Source organism: Schistocerca americana, chromosome 1, assembly GCF_021461395.2.
Source record: "Schistocerca americana isolate TAMUIC-IGC-003095 chromosome 1, iqSchAmer2.1, whole genome shotgun sequence".
In the NCBI taxonomy this organism is placed as follows: domain Eukaryota; kingdom Metazoa; phylum Arthropoda; class Insecta; order Orthoptera; family Acrididae; genus Schistocerca; species Schistocerca americana.
The window spans coordinates 478,275,034-478,293,362 of NC_060119.1; the positions used below are offsets into that span (position 1 = coordinate 478,275,034).

At 42.5% G+C, this 18,329-nt stretch overlaps 1 protein-coding gene across 1 annotated transcript in view; it reads right to left on the reverse strand.

The window, feature by feature from the left end:
• Positions 1-17,612, reverse strand: part of LOC124624016 (ornithine aminotransferase, mitochondrial) — an 81,649-nt gene extending 64,037 nt beyond the window's left edge. The window contains exon 1 of the mRNA XM_047149080.1: positions 17,483-17,612. Coding sequence (XP_047005036.1) covers positions 17,483-17,540 — 58 coding nt within the window. The 5' untranslated portion in view covers positions 17,541-17,612. The remainder of the gene's footprint in view (positions 1-17,482) is intronic.
• Between the last annotated feature and the right edge of the window lie 717 nt (positions 17,613-18,329).

Consider the following 18,329-nt stretch of genomic DNA (forward strand, 5'->3'; position numbering starts at 1 on the left):
AACTCCCCCTGCATCTGTACACAACAGACTCACTCTCTGTCCATCTGTAATCAATTTTTGTCTGTGCCACAAGTAATGTAACATTAAGCCAATAAGTTGAACTCACTCAACACAAACGATCGAAAAATACACAAGCCTTTACAAAAATATAAATAGCAGTACTAAAAACAGCTACATAAACATCTACTGTTCACTTTTACTCAGAAGCACATGAGAATAACACTAAACTAAGCGATGCACACAATCTGTGTACAAACGATGAGCTGTCGTTGTTACTATTGAACTCCGCTCTGCCCTGAGACTGGAGCCCGAAGTTGGACTGCATGGGAATGTGAGGGGCGGGCATACTCGGCGACAAGGATCCAGCCGACCATGTCTGACCAACACAGACGAGGATTGCCGTATTGTGCACCGAGCACATTGGTAACCCCTTCACGTCTGTTCCTGTAATCCACGAACAAGTGGTAGACTCCCTGCAACATTCTGCATCATTCCACAGAATTGGTGGAGGACTACCAGCAGCTAGACTAGGGAATTACCGTCCCATACGTCAGGAGCCGTCAACACAAACGGCTTTGTTCGGGGTGGTGCCGTGACAGAGAAGCACGGACTGCTGATCAGTGGCGTCGCATTGTGTTCAAAGGAATCGCGCTTCCACACCTCCCCTTGTGACCGTCATTGGTGAGTATGGCGACCATCTGGAGGGAGGCCTCATTCTTCCAATGTTTGAAGAGGCACAGCCATTAGTGCAGTGAAACTGTCAGAAAAAAAGCCTGTACCTTGCAAAAGGTGGGGTAGAAGATTTTATTTTTTTAACTCGTTCATATTGTTGGAAAGGTTAGAAAACCAAGTTTTGCCAACAAAATTTCTCTTGGGAAAACTTTCTGCAGTCAAAAAACTTCGAAAATTTCGGACTTTTTTCAGTTTTTTCAAAATATTTCAGTTTCATTAGCTCCTATCGCTTTAACGTCTATTTTCTTTTTTAAAGAGCACAAAATTCTCTACAAATTTGATTCTTACCATTTTTTTCTACTCCCAGTATCTTAGGCGCTACAGCGCGTCAAAAAATACCAATTTTTCAAATTTCGAGCAAAGTGGCAAATTACCTAATTTTTGAACACTGTTATTTAAGTTTCTATTTGTGTAGTATAAACATATTACTCATCATGTTATTCATTGGAATTTACCATCTCACTCTGCTGCAGGGCCAGGACAAACAGCATCATATTCAGTAACTACGAACACATTCACGTCGGATGGCGTGAAGTTTATTTATGCTACAATATGTAACACGATTTCATGCAGGTGCCGTACATTTTCTACAGTTGATTGGCGTTAATGATAGGTTATAAGAAAAAGTATGTAGGAATTGTTCTTTAGCGGACAAAAACGTATTTATTCTTTGGCGGGCGGAAGACGATTATCTCTGGTGATTGTTCACAGCGCACTGACAGCTATTAGCGTACAACAATAAGGGTCCTACAGTTTGGAGTCGCTTCCATTCAGTATATGTTGTGGTGCTGAAAATGAGTATGTCTGACATGAATTTGTGTTTCATTTGAGAAAAAACTGTGGTGAGTGGTGGACGCAATGTGAAAAAGAAGCCGGCCGGTGTGGCCGTGCGGTTCTAGGCGCTTCAGTCTGGAACCGCGTGACCGCTACGGTCGCAGGTTCGAATCCTGCCTCGGGCATGGATGTGTGTGATGTCCTTAGGTTAGTTAGGTTTAAGTAGTTCTAAGTTCTAGGGGACTGATGACCATAGATGTTAAGTCCCATAGTGCTCAGAGCCATTTGAACCATTTGTGAAAAAGAAAGGACTGACCACACTTATCGATTGTAGTGCTAAACGCAGGGAGTCTGCTCACACCTGTTTTTTTATAACGCTCAGTGAAGCGATGGTGCATGAAGCAAGCTACAAGAAGTACATTAATGAGAGAATGATAGCAGCTAGCCTTCGACATCCTCAGGAACCAACAGGCGTGCTACGTCGGTCGCAGGAAAAAGGTGAGTTCAATTTCAAAGAGAAATGCTTCTTATTTGCAAAAGAGAATTCTGATGACTTTTTAACCAAGCAGTTAAGATTGCCATATGCCAAACGAAATTTTGTTTACAAAGTAATGAAATTGGAAGTGCAATCGACAGTATTAGAACAGGCTAAACGACGTGGTGATGACTTTGGTCAACAAGTGATAGAGCGGATTCAAAATGTAAATGATTTGGTTGCTGCAGATGGGTGATATCACAGATTTTGCTACAGAAAGTTCTTTCACCGTGTTTCAGCTACTGGCAGAATCGAGGTTACCGACCTGCAGCACAAGTAGATGAAGGCATGGAGGCTATATTTGCCTACCAGGAAACCAATACGGAAGAATGTCAGTTTTCTATGGATGATCTGTTAGAGCAAATACCCACATCACCTCGTCCTGATATTCGAACTGTCAAGGCTCGCCTTTTCCAGAAATATGGTAACGCTGTGGTGATATCTGAAACAGCTTCAAAGCCAGGCACATGAAGATGCTGACGTTATGATTGTAATATCTGCCATTTCAAGAGCCAAAGAGTTTGGAAGTGTTGTCATTGTAGGAGAAGATGTTGACCTGCTTTTGCTCATGACCGGTTTGGGGCAAGGCATTGAAAACTCATTTTTCTTAAAGCCAGGAAGAGGAAATGCAGAAGACAAGTGGTTTTCCACTGCATCTTACAAATTTGACACTGAATATATTCTGTTCACTCACGCCTTTAGCGGATGTGTTGCAACATCCGCTTTTTTTGGTCAAGGAAAAATTAAGTGCTGCAATATTGTTGCGAAAAATGAACACCTAACCTCAGGGCTTTGCACGTTCAATAAACCACACGCCACCCGTGAAGAAATAATAACAGCAGGAGAACAGGTTACTATCGCATTGTATAGTGGAGGTGTCAGCAGTTCCCACACACTAGACCATTTGCGGTACCAGCTATTCGCCAAGTCTGCCACAAAAAGCAAACTGAATCTTGCACGGTTGCCACCTACACAAGATGCTGCACATCATCATTCGTTGCGGACTTACCAACAAGTCCAAAGTTGGATGGGAAACTGTAAACCTCCTGAGAAATGGGGCTGGAATCACAGTGACCACGGTCCAATATTCGTTATAATGACCCAAGATCGATCACCTGAAGCACTTCTTCACATTGTTTCATGCTCATGCAAGCTGAACTGTGGCGGAGCGTGCTCCTGCAGAAAAGCGGGTTTGAAATGTTCTTCAGTTCGCAAGAAATGTATTGGGGTCAACTGTGAAAACGTGCCAAAATTTTTATATGAAGACAGTGAAGAAGATGTTATGAAGGTTGTTGAGGAAACCGCTGACGAAATCAACGAACTTGCTGAGGCTGACTCGCTGTTTAAAGAAGAGGTCAATCTGGGATCAACTCTATGTACAGACCCTGAATCCGTAACTCAAGGTATTTCTGGTGCCACTCAGGAACCTGGCCCATCAAAACGTTGGAAGTGATGCTCATACCTGTCTCAAGTGCGCTAAAGTGCGATATTACAAGTATTACACACCCAGAACTGTCAACATTTTTTAGTAACTGACAATGCATTTTAATTGTAATAAAGCTACTTATTTTTAATGTCAACTGTGTGGCCTTTATACACAAGAATAATTACCTACCTAATTAGGTTGCCTATTGCACTAATAACAGTTCAGTTTCCTGAGACAATTTATTTTGTGTGTGTGTGTTTGTGTATGTCTCTTAATGATGTATTTTTATATTTATAGTTTTACAAATACCAGGGCTGAGGTGGCCCATAGTGAACTTCAAGGTACTGATGTAAGAATCACAATAGTTGGGTGCACAGAAATCCTCATGTTGCATACAGAGAAATTGAATACCTGAAAGTGAGGTGGTAAATTCCAACATATAGCATGATGTATAATGTATTTATACTCCACAAACAGACACTGAAAAAATAGTGTTCAAAAATAAGGTATCTTGCCACTATGCTCAAAATTTGAAAAATTGGTATTTTTTGACGCGCTGTAGCGTCTTAGATACCGGGAGTAGAAAAAAGAGTAAGAATCAAATTTGTAGAGAATTTTGTGCTCTTTAAAAAAGAAAATAGACGTTAAAGCGATAGGAGCAAATGAAACTGAGATATTTTGAAAAAACTGAAAAAAGTCCGAAATTTTCGAAGTTTTTTGACTGCAGAAAGTTTTCCCAAGAGAAATTTTGTTGGCAAAACTTGGTTTTCTAACCTTTCCAACAATATGAACGAGTTAAAAAAATAAAATCTTCTACCCCACCTTTTGCAAGGTATATCTGCAATTTGACTGGACTACATGTCACTGTAGGCGTCTAGGTGTGAGGAGCCGGAGAGTATAACGTCAGGTCACGGTTGCAATTGATTGAGAAAACTATGACGCCACAACGGTACATCACACACATCCTGCTTCTTCGTGTGTTATCACTGATATGACAGCAACGTGATGTCATTTTTCAACACGACAACACTCGTTCACAAATGCCATGTGTCTCTATGAACAGACTGCGCGACGTTGAGGTACAATGGCCAGCACCATCCCCAGATCTGTCCCCTCAGCTAGGATTCAAATTCATCCCAGTGATAGCATGCAGGATATCAAGGACCATTACAACAGCTTGCCTCGGGAATGGTTACGAATGGCTTTATGACACCTGATTTAGGTTTTCCGTGATTTCCCTAAATCGCTCCAGGCAAATGCCGGGATGGTTCCTTTGAAAGGGTACGCCCGACTTCCTTCCCCGTCCTTCCCTAATCCGATGAGACCGATGACCTCGCTGTCTGGTCTCTACCGAATCAGTTCATGCATCCAGGTCGGAAGGGGCGGGGGCTACAATGTCATACTGATAAGTGGGCTCATACTGCCGAGTTCTTAGTAAATTTGTCTCGACTTTTTAATCACTGAAATTACACACATATCGTCTCATCCCGTGAAGTTCGGTTTCATTTCCTCGGCCGCTTCTGACCGCTGCAATTTTTTGTCAGACAGTGTAACACAGGGCAAGTCAGGAGGAAAGCTACCTGCTTTGAGGGGTGACAGTACTAATGATTCTGAACAAAAAATCGTATATGCCCTATTCCAAATGGTTTCCGAGACAAAACACCTTTAATGCACATTGCTGTCTATTTTCTGTATTATTCAGTCATTTTCATTGTTTACAACGTACCACAGTAGTGCAGAGGAGGCTGAGACGGACAATTTGATACAGGATACTTTCGGTCTATCGAGACGGGAAACTACCTCAAAAAATGGTTCAAATGGCTCTGAGCACTATGGGACTCAACTGCTGAGGTCATTAGTCCCCTAGAACTTAGAACTAGTTAAACCTAACTAACCTAAGGACATCACAAACATCCATGCCCGAGGCAGGATTCGAACCTGCGACCGTAGCGGTCTTGCGGTTCCAGACTGCAGCGCCTTTAACCGCACGGCCACTTCGGCCGGCTACCTCAAATTGGCCAACAAAATTACACCTCAAAACATGTACCTTCCCTCCTGACACATCCTATATAGGAGGGAATTGTGCGCAGTAACAGTCGTATATTTTATTTATAACACAGACTAAGTTCTATTGCGCTGCGCGGGATTAGCCGAGCGGTCTAGGACGCTGCAGTCATGGACTGTGTGGCTGGTCCCGGCGGAGGTTCGATTCCTCCCTCGGGCATGCGTGTGTATGATTGTCCTTAGGATAATTTAGGTTTAGTAGTGTGTAAGCTTACGGGGTTGGGTTGGGTTGTTTGGGGAAGGAGACCAGACAGCGAGGTCATCGGTCTCATCGGATTAGGGAAGGACGGGGAAGGAAGTCGGCCGTCCCCTTTCAAAGGAACCATCCCGGCATTTGCCTGGAGCGATTTAGGGAAATCACGGAAAACCTAAATCAGGATGGCCGGACGCGGGATTGTAACGTCGTCCTCCCGAATGCGAGTCCAGTGTTGTAAGCTTAGGGACTGATGACCTTAGCAGTTAAGTCCCATAAGATTTAAAAAAAAACTAAGTTCTAAATCGGAAGCGTGATAGAAAAAGTAGCAACATGGCTAGCAGTGGTCTCAGTTTGTCCAACATATTCACTCTGAGCTCTGAGGCGACAGATTCATACTTCAGAGAACCTACTCGGAAAAAGACAGTGACGTGAGATCCACCGGCTGGAGCCACAGAAGTAAAATAGTGCGATCAACTCACTTGTTAGAAAACTTGCAACTTACTTGTTGAGTAACCTGCTTTACACAGAAGAACAGTTATTCATTAAATTTCCTTCAGTATGGACACAGTATGGCCATTGGGAGTAGAGCAAATCGAACATGAGGGATTTTGGTGCTATGTCGGGCTTTACATTTCTCTATTTTTTCAGTTCCACAGCTAAACAACCAAAAAAATAATGTGATTAATATTTTCTGTCAGTTTCGTCATGCACATGTCGTGATAGAGATACAATATGTCTCGTAGGAACCAAGTTAATGTCGTCCCTAATTTCTTTGTTCTTGTGTTGTTGTGGTCTTCAGTCCTGAGACTGCTTTGATGCAGCTCTTCACGCCACTCTATCCCGTGCAAGCCTCTTCATCTCCCAGTACCTACTGCAGCCTACACCCTTTGAATCTGCTTAGTGTATTCATCTCTTGGTCTCCCTCTACAAACCGATTCCTTCTTCTAGTCAAGTTGTGCCAAAAGCTCCTCTTCTCCCCAATTCTGTTCAATACGTCCTCATTAGTTATGTGATCTACCCATTTAATCTTCAGCATTCTTTTGTAGCACCACATTTCGAAAGCTTCTATTCTCTTCTTGTCTAAGCTATTTATCGTCCACGTTTCACTTCCATACATGGCTACACTCCATACAAATACTTTCAGAAACGACTTCCTGACATTTAAATCCATACTCGATGTTAACAAATTTTTATTCTTCAGAAACGCTTTCCTTGCCATTGCCAGTCTACATTTTATATCCTCTCAATTTCGACCATCATCAGTTATTTTGCTCCACAAATAGCAAAATTCCTTTACTACTTTAAGTGTCCAATTTCCTAATCTAATTCCCTCAGCATCATCCGACTTAATTCGACTACATTCCATTATCCTCGTTTTGTTTTTGTTGATCTTCATCTTATACCCTCCTTTCAAGACACTGTCCATTCCTTTAAACTGCTCTTCTAAGTCCTTTGCTGTCTCTGACAGAATTACAATGTCATCGGCAAACCTCAAAGTTTTTATTTCTTCTCCATGGATTTTAATACCTACTCCTATCTTTTCTTTTGTTTCCTTTATTGCTTGCTCAATATATGGATTGAATAACATCGGGGAGAGGCTACTACCCTGTCTCGCTCCCTTCCCAACCACTGCTTCCCTTTCGTACCCCTCGACTCTTATAACTGCCATCTGCTTTCTGTACAAATTGTAAATAGCCTTTCGCTCTCTGTATTTTACCCCTGCGACCTTCAGAATTTGAAAGAGAGTATTCCAATCAACATTGTCAAAAGCTTTCTCTAAATCTACAAACGCTAGAAACGTAGGTTTGCCTTTCTTTAATCTTTCTTCTAAGATAATTCGTAGGGTCAGTATTGCCTCACGCGTTCCAACATTTCTACGGAATCCAAACTGATCTTCCCCGAGGTCAGCTTCTATCAATTTTTCCATTCGTCTGTAAAGAATTCGCGTTAGTATTTTGCAGCCGTGACTTATTAAACTGATAGTTCGGTAATTTCTTTAGCGTCTGCTAATTAATATTATCAAATGGTTCAAATGGCTCTGAGCACTATGGGACTTAACATCGATGGTCATCAGTCCCCTAGAACTTAGAACTACTTAAACCTAACTAAACTAAGGACAGCACACAACACCCAGCCATCACGAGGGAGAGAAAATCCCTGACCCCGCCGGGAATCGAACCCGGGAACCCGGGCGTGGGAAGCGAGAACGCTACCGCACGACCACGAGATGCGGGCAATTAATATTATCGTTCCGCTGAATATGGTAAGTGGTTTCTCAAGTTACCAAATGTTACAAACATTTGCATCTTTTTTAATTCAGGGACAGAAAACTGAGTTTATGAAATATAAATTTGGAACTGTATTTCGACACCTTCCCAACGCAATGAAAGAGTTGCTTTAAACACCACGAGAAGAGCGAAACGTTGGTGTGATAACACAAACAACAACTTAGAGCACTTACGTGAACCCATATGGAAGGCCTTCAAAATGTCCTAAAAGCGATATTTCTGTATAACAGTTTAGGTAGACGCATCAGCATTGATTTCTGTGGCTCTTGAAAGCACAAAATGACCCCCATTACGTAGAGGGAATGGCATTGCGCAACGTTGCTCTATCTCAATGAAATATTGTGACATAATAAACGATATCGTAAAGAACATATGGTTTTTCATTATCCGCTGTCCCACGTAACCGACAAATTTAGCGCACCCATTTAGTAACACAGTGGCCACTTGAGGACACTCGATGGATATCAGAACAGTGGACAACTCCTAGTGGCTATTATCGGTATATTTTCGTTATGATGACACCCGATTGGAGATAAGAGGATTTTAAGTACTACAACTCGTCTTCACGATAACAAAATAAATGCAGTCCATTAACTTAGACGACGAGACAGTAACTCCTTATCGTAGGCTTCGGAAACCCCACGGTATCTGTTTGGGAATCTTGACGCTAGTGAAGGCAGGTGCTGGTGGCGGCTATGAAGACAGATCAAGTACCAGAGAGGTAAAAGATGGCACAAGTTCCCGCAGAATGGGGCTTGTCTTTAGGAGTTCATCGTCAGCTGGCAACTCTGTGCGACTGTTTTATTCATAATGGATCCAGAACTCCGTGAATCTATAGGAAAACAACAACGATCCGATATCAAATCTGTCTATCCAAAGAACTGTGATGTTTATTCGTGACCTGTTTTGGCTATGGCTCAAATGGCACTGAGCACTATGGGACTTAACTGCTGTGGTCATCAGTCCTCTAGAACTTAGAACTACTTAAACCTAACTAACCTAAGGACATCACACACATCCATACCCGAGGGAGGATTCGAACCTGCGACCGTAGCGGTCGCACGGTTCCAGACTGTAGCGCCTAGAACCGCTCGGCCACTCCGGCCGGCGACCTGCTTTGTTCCTAGGTCTATCCATAGATGCGGGTATATATTTCTAGAACAATTTTATGTGTTTCTCCTGCATCATAAAAAATGAAGATGGAGGATAGCATACACTGACGAGCAACTGAATTGCAGACATCTACCTAGTAGAGTGTAACACTCCATATCGTCCTAATATCTGTGAAACGTCATGCCATGTATCCCACACAACATCAGAAGCTCCGATTGCCATCCTGATGTATGACCAAAACTCAAGAAGACTGATGGAAGCTGGCTACAAGACGCACAAACGCATCAACAGAACTTCTGTGAATCATATTGGATTTCAGGATTACGTTTTCGCTTCGTCTGCAGAATAATCTCAACAGATGAGGTAAGAACTCAGTTGATTAAGTGTGAAAGTGGGAATGAAATTAACTACAGTAGTTCCAACCGATGTTTGTTTACTATCCACAAGTAAGAGAATAAAATTTTACAGAATTGGAGCCGGCCGCGGTGGCCGTGCGGTTCTAGGCGCTCCAGTCCGGAACCGCGCTGCTGCTACGGTCGCAGGTTCGAATCCTGCCTCGGGCATGGGTGTGTGTGATTTCCTTAGGTTAGTTAGGTTTAAGTAGTTCTAAGTTCTAGGGGACTGATGACCACAGCAGTTGAGTCCCATAGTGCTCAGAGCCATTTGAACCATTTTTGAACAGAATTGGAAGAAGTATTCGTCAATAGTGGCAACCAAAAAATGATGACCAATGAATGAAATAAAGATGGTAATAAAAATTTCTCGGCACTTATTTCAGGAGTTTGAAGCCATATCCAGAAGTAAACTCGTGTTTAGTCTAGAAAGGAAAATGTAAAACAAGCATGTATTCTGTTCGTGTGGCACACTCCGGAACTATGTATTTGAAGCACACAAACGAACCAGAGATCGATATTCGTCCCACAAGCAGTGGAAACACCATATTCGGAATTGCAAGAAGGGAAGGGAAAGAAGAAACCACAGGATTCAGGATGGTACTAACTAAATTTAAGTCGAGGTGCGAGGAAAGGAAGACATGGAAAAGACTAAGAAGAAGAAGAAGAAGAAGAAGAAGGGACAGGATTATACGATATGTATTAAGACATCAGGGTATAGCATCCATGGTACTAGAGGGAGCTGTAGAGGCTAAGAGACTGGAATACATCCAGCAAATATATGAAGACGCAGGTTGAATGTTCTACTCTGAGATGAAAAGGTTGGCACTGGAAACGGGAGAGGAATTCGTGGCGGGCAGCATCAAACCAGCTGAGAGTCGTAGGAAGAATCTTAAGGAAATGTAACTCTTCCACAAAAGGAGAGACTTTTATAAGGCGCTCGTTCGACCAATTCTTGAGTACAGTTCATCAATATCAGATCCTCGTCAGATAGGAGAGACAGCGAAGAGCGGTGCGTTTCGTCACGGGATCGTTTAGTCCAGGCGACAGCGCTACAGAGATACTCAACAAACACCAGTGGCAGACTTTACAAGAGAGGCATTCTGCACCACAGAGAGGTTTATTATTGAAATTTCGAGAGGACATTTTCCGAGAAGAGTCGGACAACATATTGTTCCCCTCAAATGACAGCGAAGAAAAAATTGGAGATAATACAAAGGTTTATTGACAATCATTCCGCCCATGCGGCATTTCGAGCGGAACAGGGTAAGGGCGATCAGTTAGTGATATCAGAAGTATCCTCCGCCACACACCTTTAGGCAGCTTGCGTAAATGTGCATTGACGTCGGACCATGTCTTCTTGGTACTTCAGTTTTTGTCAGTCAGTGCATGTGCTGTCCTGCTCATAATTTCTACGTAGTCATCGCAACAAGTATCTTTTCTAATACGTTTCACATATTCCACTCTTTTTCTCTGCCCACACAATTTTCTGTTCTACTGCTTGTTCCAGTGATAATACTAGTGCTATATATCTTGGCAGATGCCTCAGTCATCTGTACCTTGTTAGGGTAATAGATTTTCTTAGACTCATTTTCCTGGCTGATTCTCTCTCGTAGGTCTCTATTACTTACCTCATCAGCTCAGTTCATTTTTGATACCTTTCTCTTGCATCAAATTTCCACATGTTCCCAGTTTCCTCTTCTCTGGGTTTCATTTCCGTACAAGGCTGCGGCCCAGATATACACTCGCAGGAACCTATTTCTCAGATCCGTGTCAGTATTCGGTACCAGTCAAGCTGTTGCTGAAAGAAAACTATCTTCATCTGTACGAATCGTCTTCTTACACCCGCTTCTGTCGTCGTGCGAAATACTATTTCCTAGATACGATAATTATATCACGATCCCTTCTACTATTTATTCTCCAGTTCGATTTTATACAAGCTGTTTCTGCCATTCTTCATCATATTCGTCTAAGCTTGTTTTAAATACGCACCCTTTCCATTCATGAAGTCTTATTATTTTTGCTTCCTTTTGGTCAACAGGTCTATGACGTCTACGAAACTTACCATTCGTAAATATTCCCTTGCCACTTATTGCCCTTCGGCATATTTCGTTCGCTGCCTTAATCGCTTCTGCGACATACGAATGAAACAATATTGGCTCTCTTCATATCTCCGTTTTGCTACAGCGCAAACAGGAACAACTTGGAACAGAAATCAACATAGGCTATAGAGAAATTCCACACCAAGTCGCCACAAGCCTTCTGCTTACCGAGGTCGCCACTCGTAGACACGAAGCTAACCGTTTCTAAACCAGAAGGTGCATGAAATTTGCACCACAAGTTTTGGACTGTCGGGGAGACAAGAAGAGGTTGCATTCACCGTCAGCCGACTGCGCGTCATTATTCTGTATTAAATCGTATGCCACTCAGTAACACCTCTTGGAATGATTGTAAGTGACGCTGTTCAACACTTTAACTGCCAGCTATTTATACAGGGTGTATCAAAATGAATCATCCGATTTAAAAAGATCATAACTATTATGGTATTTGAGATACGTGCGTGAACAACGTACTGTTGGGAAGAGCAAACTCTCGAGTTTTACATGGTTCCCGCCAGATAGTAACACTGGCATCTGGAAGTTCGGAAATTTTTAAACCAAAGGATTACTAAAAGATGGATTGGTCGCACTGGACCAAATGATTCAGCCTTACATTACTGGCCTCCAAGGTCGCCGGACCTGACTGTCTGTGATTATTCCTTGTGGGGTTTTATAAAAGACTCTGTTCATGAGCCTCCGTTAATAACAACAGTGAATGAACTGAGACATCGCATACAGCAGCTGTGGAAGCTGTAAGTCAAGACATGCTCGCTGCAGTGTGGGAACAATTTGAATACCGCATTGATATACGCCGTGCACCTTAAGGGGGGCATATTGGACACCTAGGAAAAGCTACGAAAAAGAACTTTTTGAGTTTCCCGTTAATCAAAAAACAAAATTCATTGCATATGTTCATTAGTTTCAGAAATATAGACGTGCCAAATCGGATGATTCTTTTTGATACACCCTGTATATCCGCGCACAACCCGCGTGCCTCTAGCGGTAGCAACGTGTGTACACCGTCTGTCCAAAATGTTCCGAGACTGATTTTTTTTCTGGCTTATAAGCGATGTCCGCGCAGTAACGACGGTGACAGATTGAACTAACAACTGTGAATAACAGATGCGCGCTCGACCAGTCGGTTGTGCGCAGGCAATGCTAAGCAGTGGACGTGCGACCAGTAAGGTGTCAGCGTCTTTGTGTCACAATTCGCAATGGAGCAACATCTCTAAATCACGTGTTCAAGAAGTTCTTCAAAACGTTATGAAAGAAAAAATGTGTGCAAACTTTGTCCCGTACACCCTGACCCCCGAAATAAACGAAGGACGCGTGCAAATTTGCCCTATTTGACTGAAATGCAAAACGTAGACTTCTTTTCTGAAAAAAAAAAAAAAACTTATCGTAGCTTACGAGACTTGGTGTTACATAAGGACCTATTACAAAACGACAAAGTACAGAAATTCACATGAATTGCCAACGCTTTGCAAAAGGAAACTACATTCGGCCAATGTCAAGCGCGAGTTGAATACCAACCCACAGTAGGTCTTTCCTGACAGTTTCGGTCTGAGCGCTTTACTCAAGCGTGAGACTATGCAACACACCTGAAGCAGTAAAACTACCGCCTTAACGGTTTTTTTTAATTTTTTGTGGATCCAGTGTCGAAAATTTTTCGCTTGACTGTGTATGCGACGGTAGCTGATCGAGTAAAGAGTGCTAACGTCGGAATTATATGTTTAGAAGTCGCCTCAGTAAATATTTGTGACATGTTATAACAGAAGACAGTCATGTCTGTTAACCACATCCATACAGCTGAACTTACATTATGTAGGAAAATGGACTGCCAAACCGATTTCGTAAAAACTGAAACCAAAATTTCCGTTGGGTAAAACGAGACTATGAGTGCAGTGGACGAATAGCGCCCACTGTATCTTACTTAGCTAAGAGGAATGTATGCGCCAAACAGTAAAATGGTAAGAAAACCTTTTTCTGTACCTCAGACATATGCGCACCAAATTCCCTTGTTATGTTATAGGTTATGTTTCTGAATCAGTACTCGAATCGCCGAATTCCAGCTCAGCCTCATTCGTGAGATTTTAAAGAAATAACCCCGAAAAATGGAAATTACTAAATGAGTCGATCAGGCGAGGAAAATCCATGACGGCTTGGAGGAAGTCACTTTCCAAGCGCTGTTGAACCCTCAATAAAAGAAAGCCTACTTGGAAAAGAAGCTACGTGTGCAACAAGAATAAAAAACGAAATTAATCAGTTTAATGCTGTACACAATGCGATGTTGATCGGCATGTCCCTCCTTTTTGCCATATTCAGACCCTTCTTGAAATATACTTGTTCGTAAATTTTTCTGCTTTGGAAACGTCAACAAGAAAGAATAATGGAGTTTATTTTATTATAGAAACTTCTCGGTGAGACAAATACGTAATAAAATCCTGTAATAACAACTGAGCGCTGCAGTGCGCACGCGCAGTCAGGTCACTCCCTGCACAGCGGACTTTGCCGAGTAGAGCGGACAGGTCGCACACACTTGTCTCTGCTGTTTCGACGCACTGAGCAACGAAATGTCCAGTCATCCGGCGTTTGATTCCCTGTAGCGTTAGGCCTATCGGCCAGAGTGCCACTACTCGAGTAGAGCGGACTAAACGCTGGCATCGCTTCTGGCCCTCTCCCTGCAACCGTCGATACGAAAAACGCGGTACTACAATCACGACCACTCACCGCAGAGATCTACATGACAAAACATAAACACTCCGCTCAAGACAGAACAGGAGACATCATACAGAATGTTCTAAAAACACAGTAATAATAATACAATAATAATAATACGGCATAAATAACAGGTACGAGTGCACAAAGTAGTTGTCGACTTGAAAGTTACGTTGATCATCACTCTCATCAAGACAGCTTCCGACGGAAGTTCACGTTTTAGGCGTCATAATAGCGACTTCAGGAATTGGAATAAGTCTTGGAAACGATAAGGTCTTGTGATTACTGTCTTTGCGCGTAAAGACTTCGAAACGAAATATCCTTGGCCGAAATTTGCGGAATTGAGGTATAATTGCCTGTATCTTGAATTGTTATTATTGCAGTTTTTCTACAACACTCCAGGCAATACCGAAATGGTTTTTCTGACACGTCCGTAACCCTTTTCGTTTTCCATTTTCGACAGATACTCCAGAGGTAGGTAGAAGTACTTGCTAATTAATATCTCGTCTGCCAAGACCATATTTTCACACGTGAGATTGTAGAACAGAATAGAAACGAAGAAACTGTATTATGTTCCTCGTCGGATTACCTTCAACTCGAATTCCGAGTTAGCACAACAGTATCTGGAAACGGAGATTGTATGTCAAAAGGTTTGCAATAATGTAAGTTAGAGGTAACTTAAAACATTCTACATTGCACAAATCTTTGATATAGAACGACTGTTGTGCTCACAAGCGTAGCAATGCGGCGGTTTCCGAGACAGGGAGGCGTGCGAGACTTGACTGCAATCCTCAAGCGGAATTAACAACGTTTGGTAAAAAAAGTCTCACAAACAGTTAAGTCGTGGAAAACATACAAGAAGACATGTACACGATTCGCAAGGTGGATAATGTTCACGATGTTTCTTCCTATGTTGTGTCTAACAAACGGCGCGGCGGTAATAATTACATACGACCACAGAAATAACACAGCATTATTCAAAATTAGAAAGTGTTCAGAGCAAACAGGATATCCTGCACCACCGTAGCACAAGTGCAAGGGAGGAAGAAGGCAACGAGGAGATGGATAACAAGAGATTGTTTTAGCCAAGCTCATTGCGAGGTAAAGATTGAGATGAGAAGAACAAAACACAACAGGACGTACAGTTTGCACTGCACATTTTACGAAGAGCTCCGTAGCGTTGTTGAAGCAAAGTGTACTGAAGACTTCCTATTTTATAGCACTTAGAAACATTCGTCAAGTTTTATTAATATCAGAACAGGTTGCTGGCCGTTTTCTCCTTTAGGAAGAAATCCGAAATATTTCCGCGATACGTTTGTATTTTCCTGAAATCAACATTAATTTTTAATATACGAAATGTGAGGTAATTTAGCAGAAGCAGAGTTGTAACACTGATTCAGGAGAATGATCAGTTTTATACCTATGAGGGTTCAATAAGCGTCTGAAGTTTGTGCTTCTGCTACCGTGACAAGGAAGCGGGAAGGTGTACACGACCCATCACTACAGTGTGTCAAACAATTGGAATGGCTGAAATATCTTGTTGACTTTTTGATACAATTACAGTTACCAAACCATCAGAATAATAAGTCATGGTTGCAAAGTACTGACGCGAATTATTTACAGAAGAATGCAAAGAAGGGTAGAAGCCAAGCTCGGAAATATCGCTCTTATTTTCGGAGAAATGTAGGAAAAACGCGAGGCAGTACTGATCCTATGACTTATCTTAGACGTTAGGTTAAAGAAAGAGAAACTAACGTTTACAGTATTTATAGACAAATCTTTTGACGATATTGACTGGAAAGCACTGGTTGAAAAGCTGAAGGTAGCAGGGATGCAATACAGTCAGCGAAAGTTTATCTACATCTTGTACAGAAACCAGATTATAAGTGTTATAGTCGGATATGAAAGATGGGCAGTAGTTCAGAATGGAGTGAGACAGGGCTGTATCCTATCACCGGCATTTTCAGTTTGAACTTGGATCATGCTATGTAGGAAATCAAGGGGAAGACGGACAGGGAACTAGTTCAGGGAGAAAAAAAGAAAGAGAACTTTGAAGTATGCGAACGACATGGTAATATTCTCTCAGAGATCTCAAAGGACTTGGAAGTGCAGTTGAATGAAATGTGCAGTGTCTTGAAAAGAGGCTATAAGACGGACATCAACGAAAGTAAAAGTAGGGTAATGGAATGAAGTCAAATTAAATCAGGCGATGCTGAGAGAATTAGATTAGGAAATGATGCATTAAAAATAGAGGACGAGATTTGCTATTTGGTGAGCAAAATAACTGATGATGGCCAAAGTGGAGAGTAATAAAATGCAGACTGGGTACAGCAAGAAAGATATTTCAGAAAAAGACAAAGTTTCTAACATCAAATATACTCTTAATAGTCAGGAAGTATTTTCTGAAGACATTGTAGGGAAGCGAAATGTGTGGGATAAACAGTGTAGAACAATGGTTCAAATAGCTCTGAGCACTATGGGACTTAACTTCGAAGGTGATCAGTCCCCTAGAACTTAGAACTACTTAAACCTAACTAACCTAAGGACATCACACACATCCATGCCCGAGGCAGGATTCGAACCTGCGACCGTAGCGGTCACGCGGTTCCAGACTGTATCGCCTTTAACCGATTGGCCACCCCGGCCGGCTAAACAGTGTAGAGAAGAGGGGAATGAAAGTTTCTGGAACATGGTGTTCCCGGAGAATGGTGAAGATTAGATGCGTAGATCAGATAACTGATGAGGAGATACGAAATGGAATTGGGATGAAAAGAAGTTCGTGGCACATTTTGATTAAAGAAAGGGAACGGTTGACAAATACAGCCTGATGTCATTCCCGAATGGCTAAGTTGGTAATGAAGAGGTTTCAACTGGGTGCGAATTATAGAGAGATAGCTACTCTTGAGTATAGTAAGCAGGTTCTTATGAGTATAGGTTGCGGTAATTGTGTAGAGATCAGTGGGATTGCACGGATCGACTAGCGTTGAGATCTGCAACAAAACAGTATTAGGACAGAAGACCACGGCAGTAACGTATACCACACAGAGTATTGAAAATGGAATGTAGTCGAATTAAATTAGGCTGTGCTGAGAGAATCATAGTAGGAAATGTCTCACTAAGAGCAGTAGATGAAGCCTTCACGCACCTTTGAGAAGACATCTCGCCGTGGAGAAGGCGCGCGCTGTTACTCGTACGACAGACATGGTTAGGTAGCGCCTGTATCCCTCGGAGCCTGCTGGCGCACTGGCTGCTCTATTGCTCACGGTTCGGGGAGGTCGGCCACACAGGGAGGTCTGGGAGGCGCGCACCGCCTTATCACCGACTGTCGCGTCGCGCTGATTGGCTGTCGGAAAACAACTGCCTGCCTGGCCACCATATCACACGGAACTGGAGAGAGCCCCGGGTGTCCGGAGGAGCTACTTACACGCCTTACGCAAGCGTGGCCCTGTTATAATAATTTAGTTCCATGTCGCAGACATTCCACGCACTTATCTGTTTGTGAAAGACACAACTGTAAATTTTCTTCGTTGTATTATCGTGCAAATGATTTAAATAAGAAAACTGTGGCATTTCGTTCAGGTAACACTAACTGCAGTTGTGGAGGGAAGAATAGAAAAGGGAAGCCGGCCGAAGTGGGCGAGCGGTTCTAGGCGCTACAGTCTGGAACCGCGCGACCGCTACGGCGCAGGTTCGAATCCTGCCTTGGGTATGGGTGTGTGTGATGTCGTTAGGTTTAAGTAGTTGTAAGTTCTAGGGGACTGATGACCTCAGATGTTAGTCCCTTAGTGCTCAGAGCCATTGTAGTTGGGAGTGGATGTGGGGCCCATAACGGGATCAAAACAATTTCAGATCATCTCCCTGTGGACTTCGTATGCATCATTGTGAAAATTTTCTAATTTTTATTTTTTTTATTTTTTTTTACAGCGTTCGATTGGAAACTCTCAAAGAGTTCTGTGATTCTTCGTTGTCGTTTCGGAATCCAGGCTGGAATC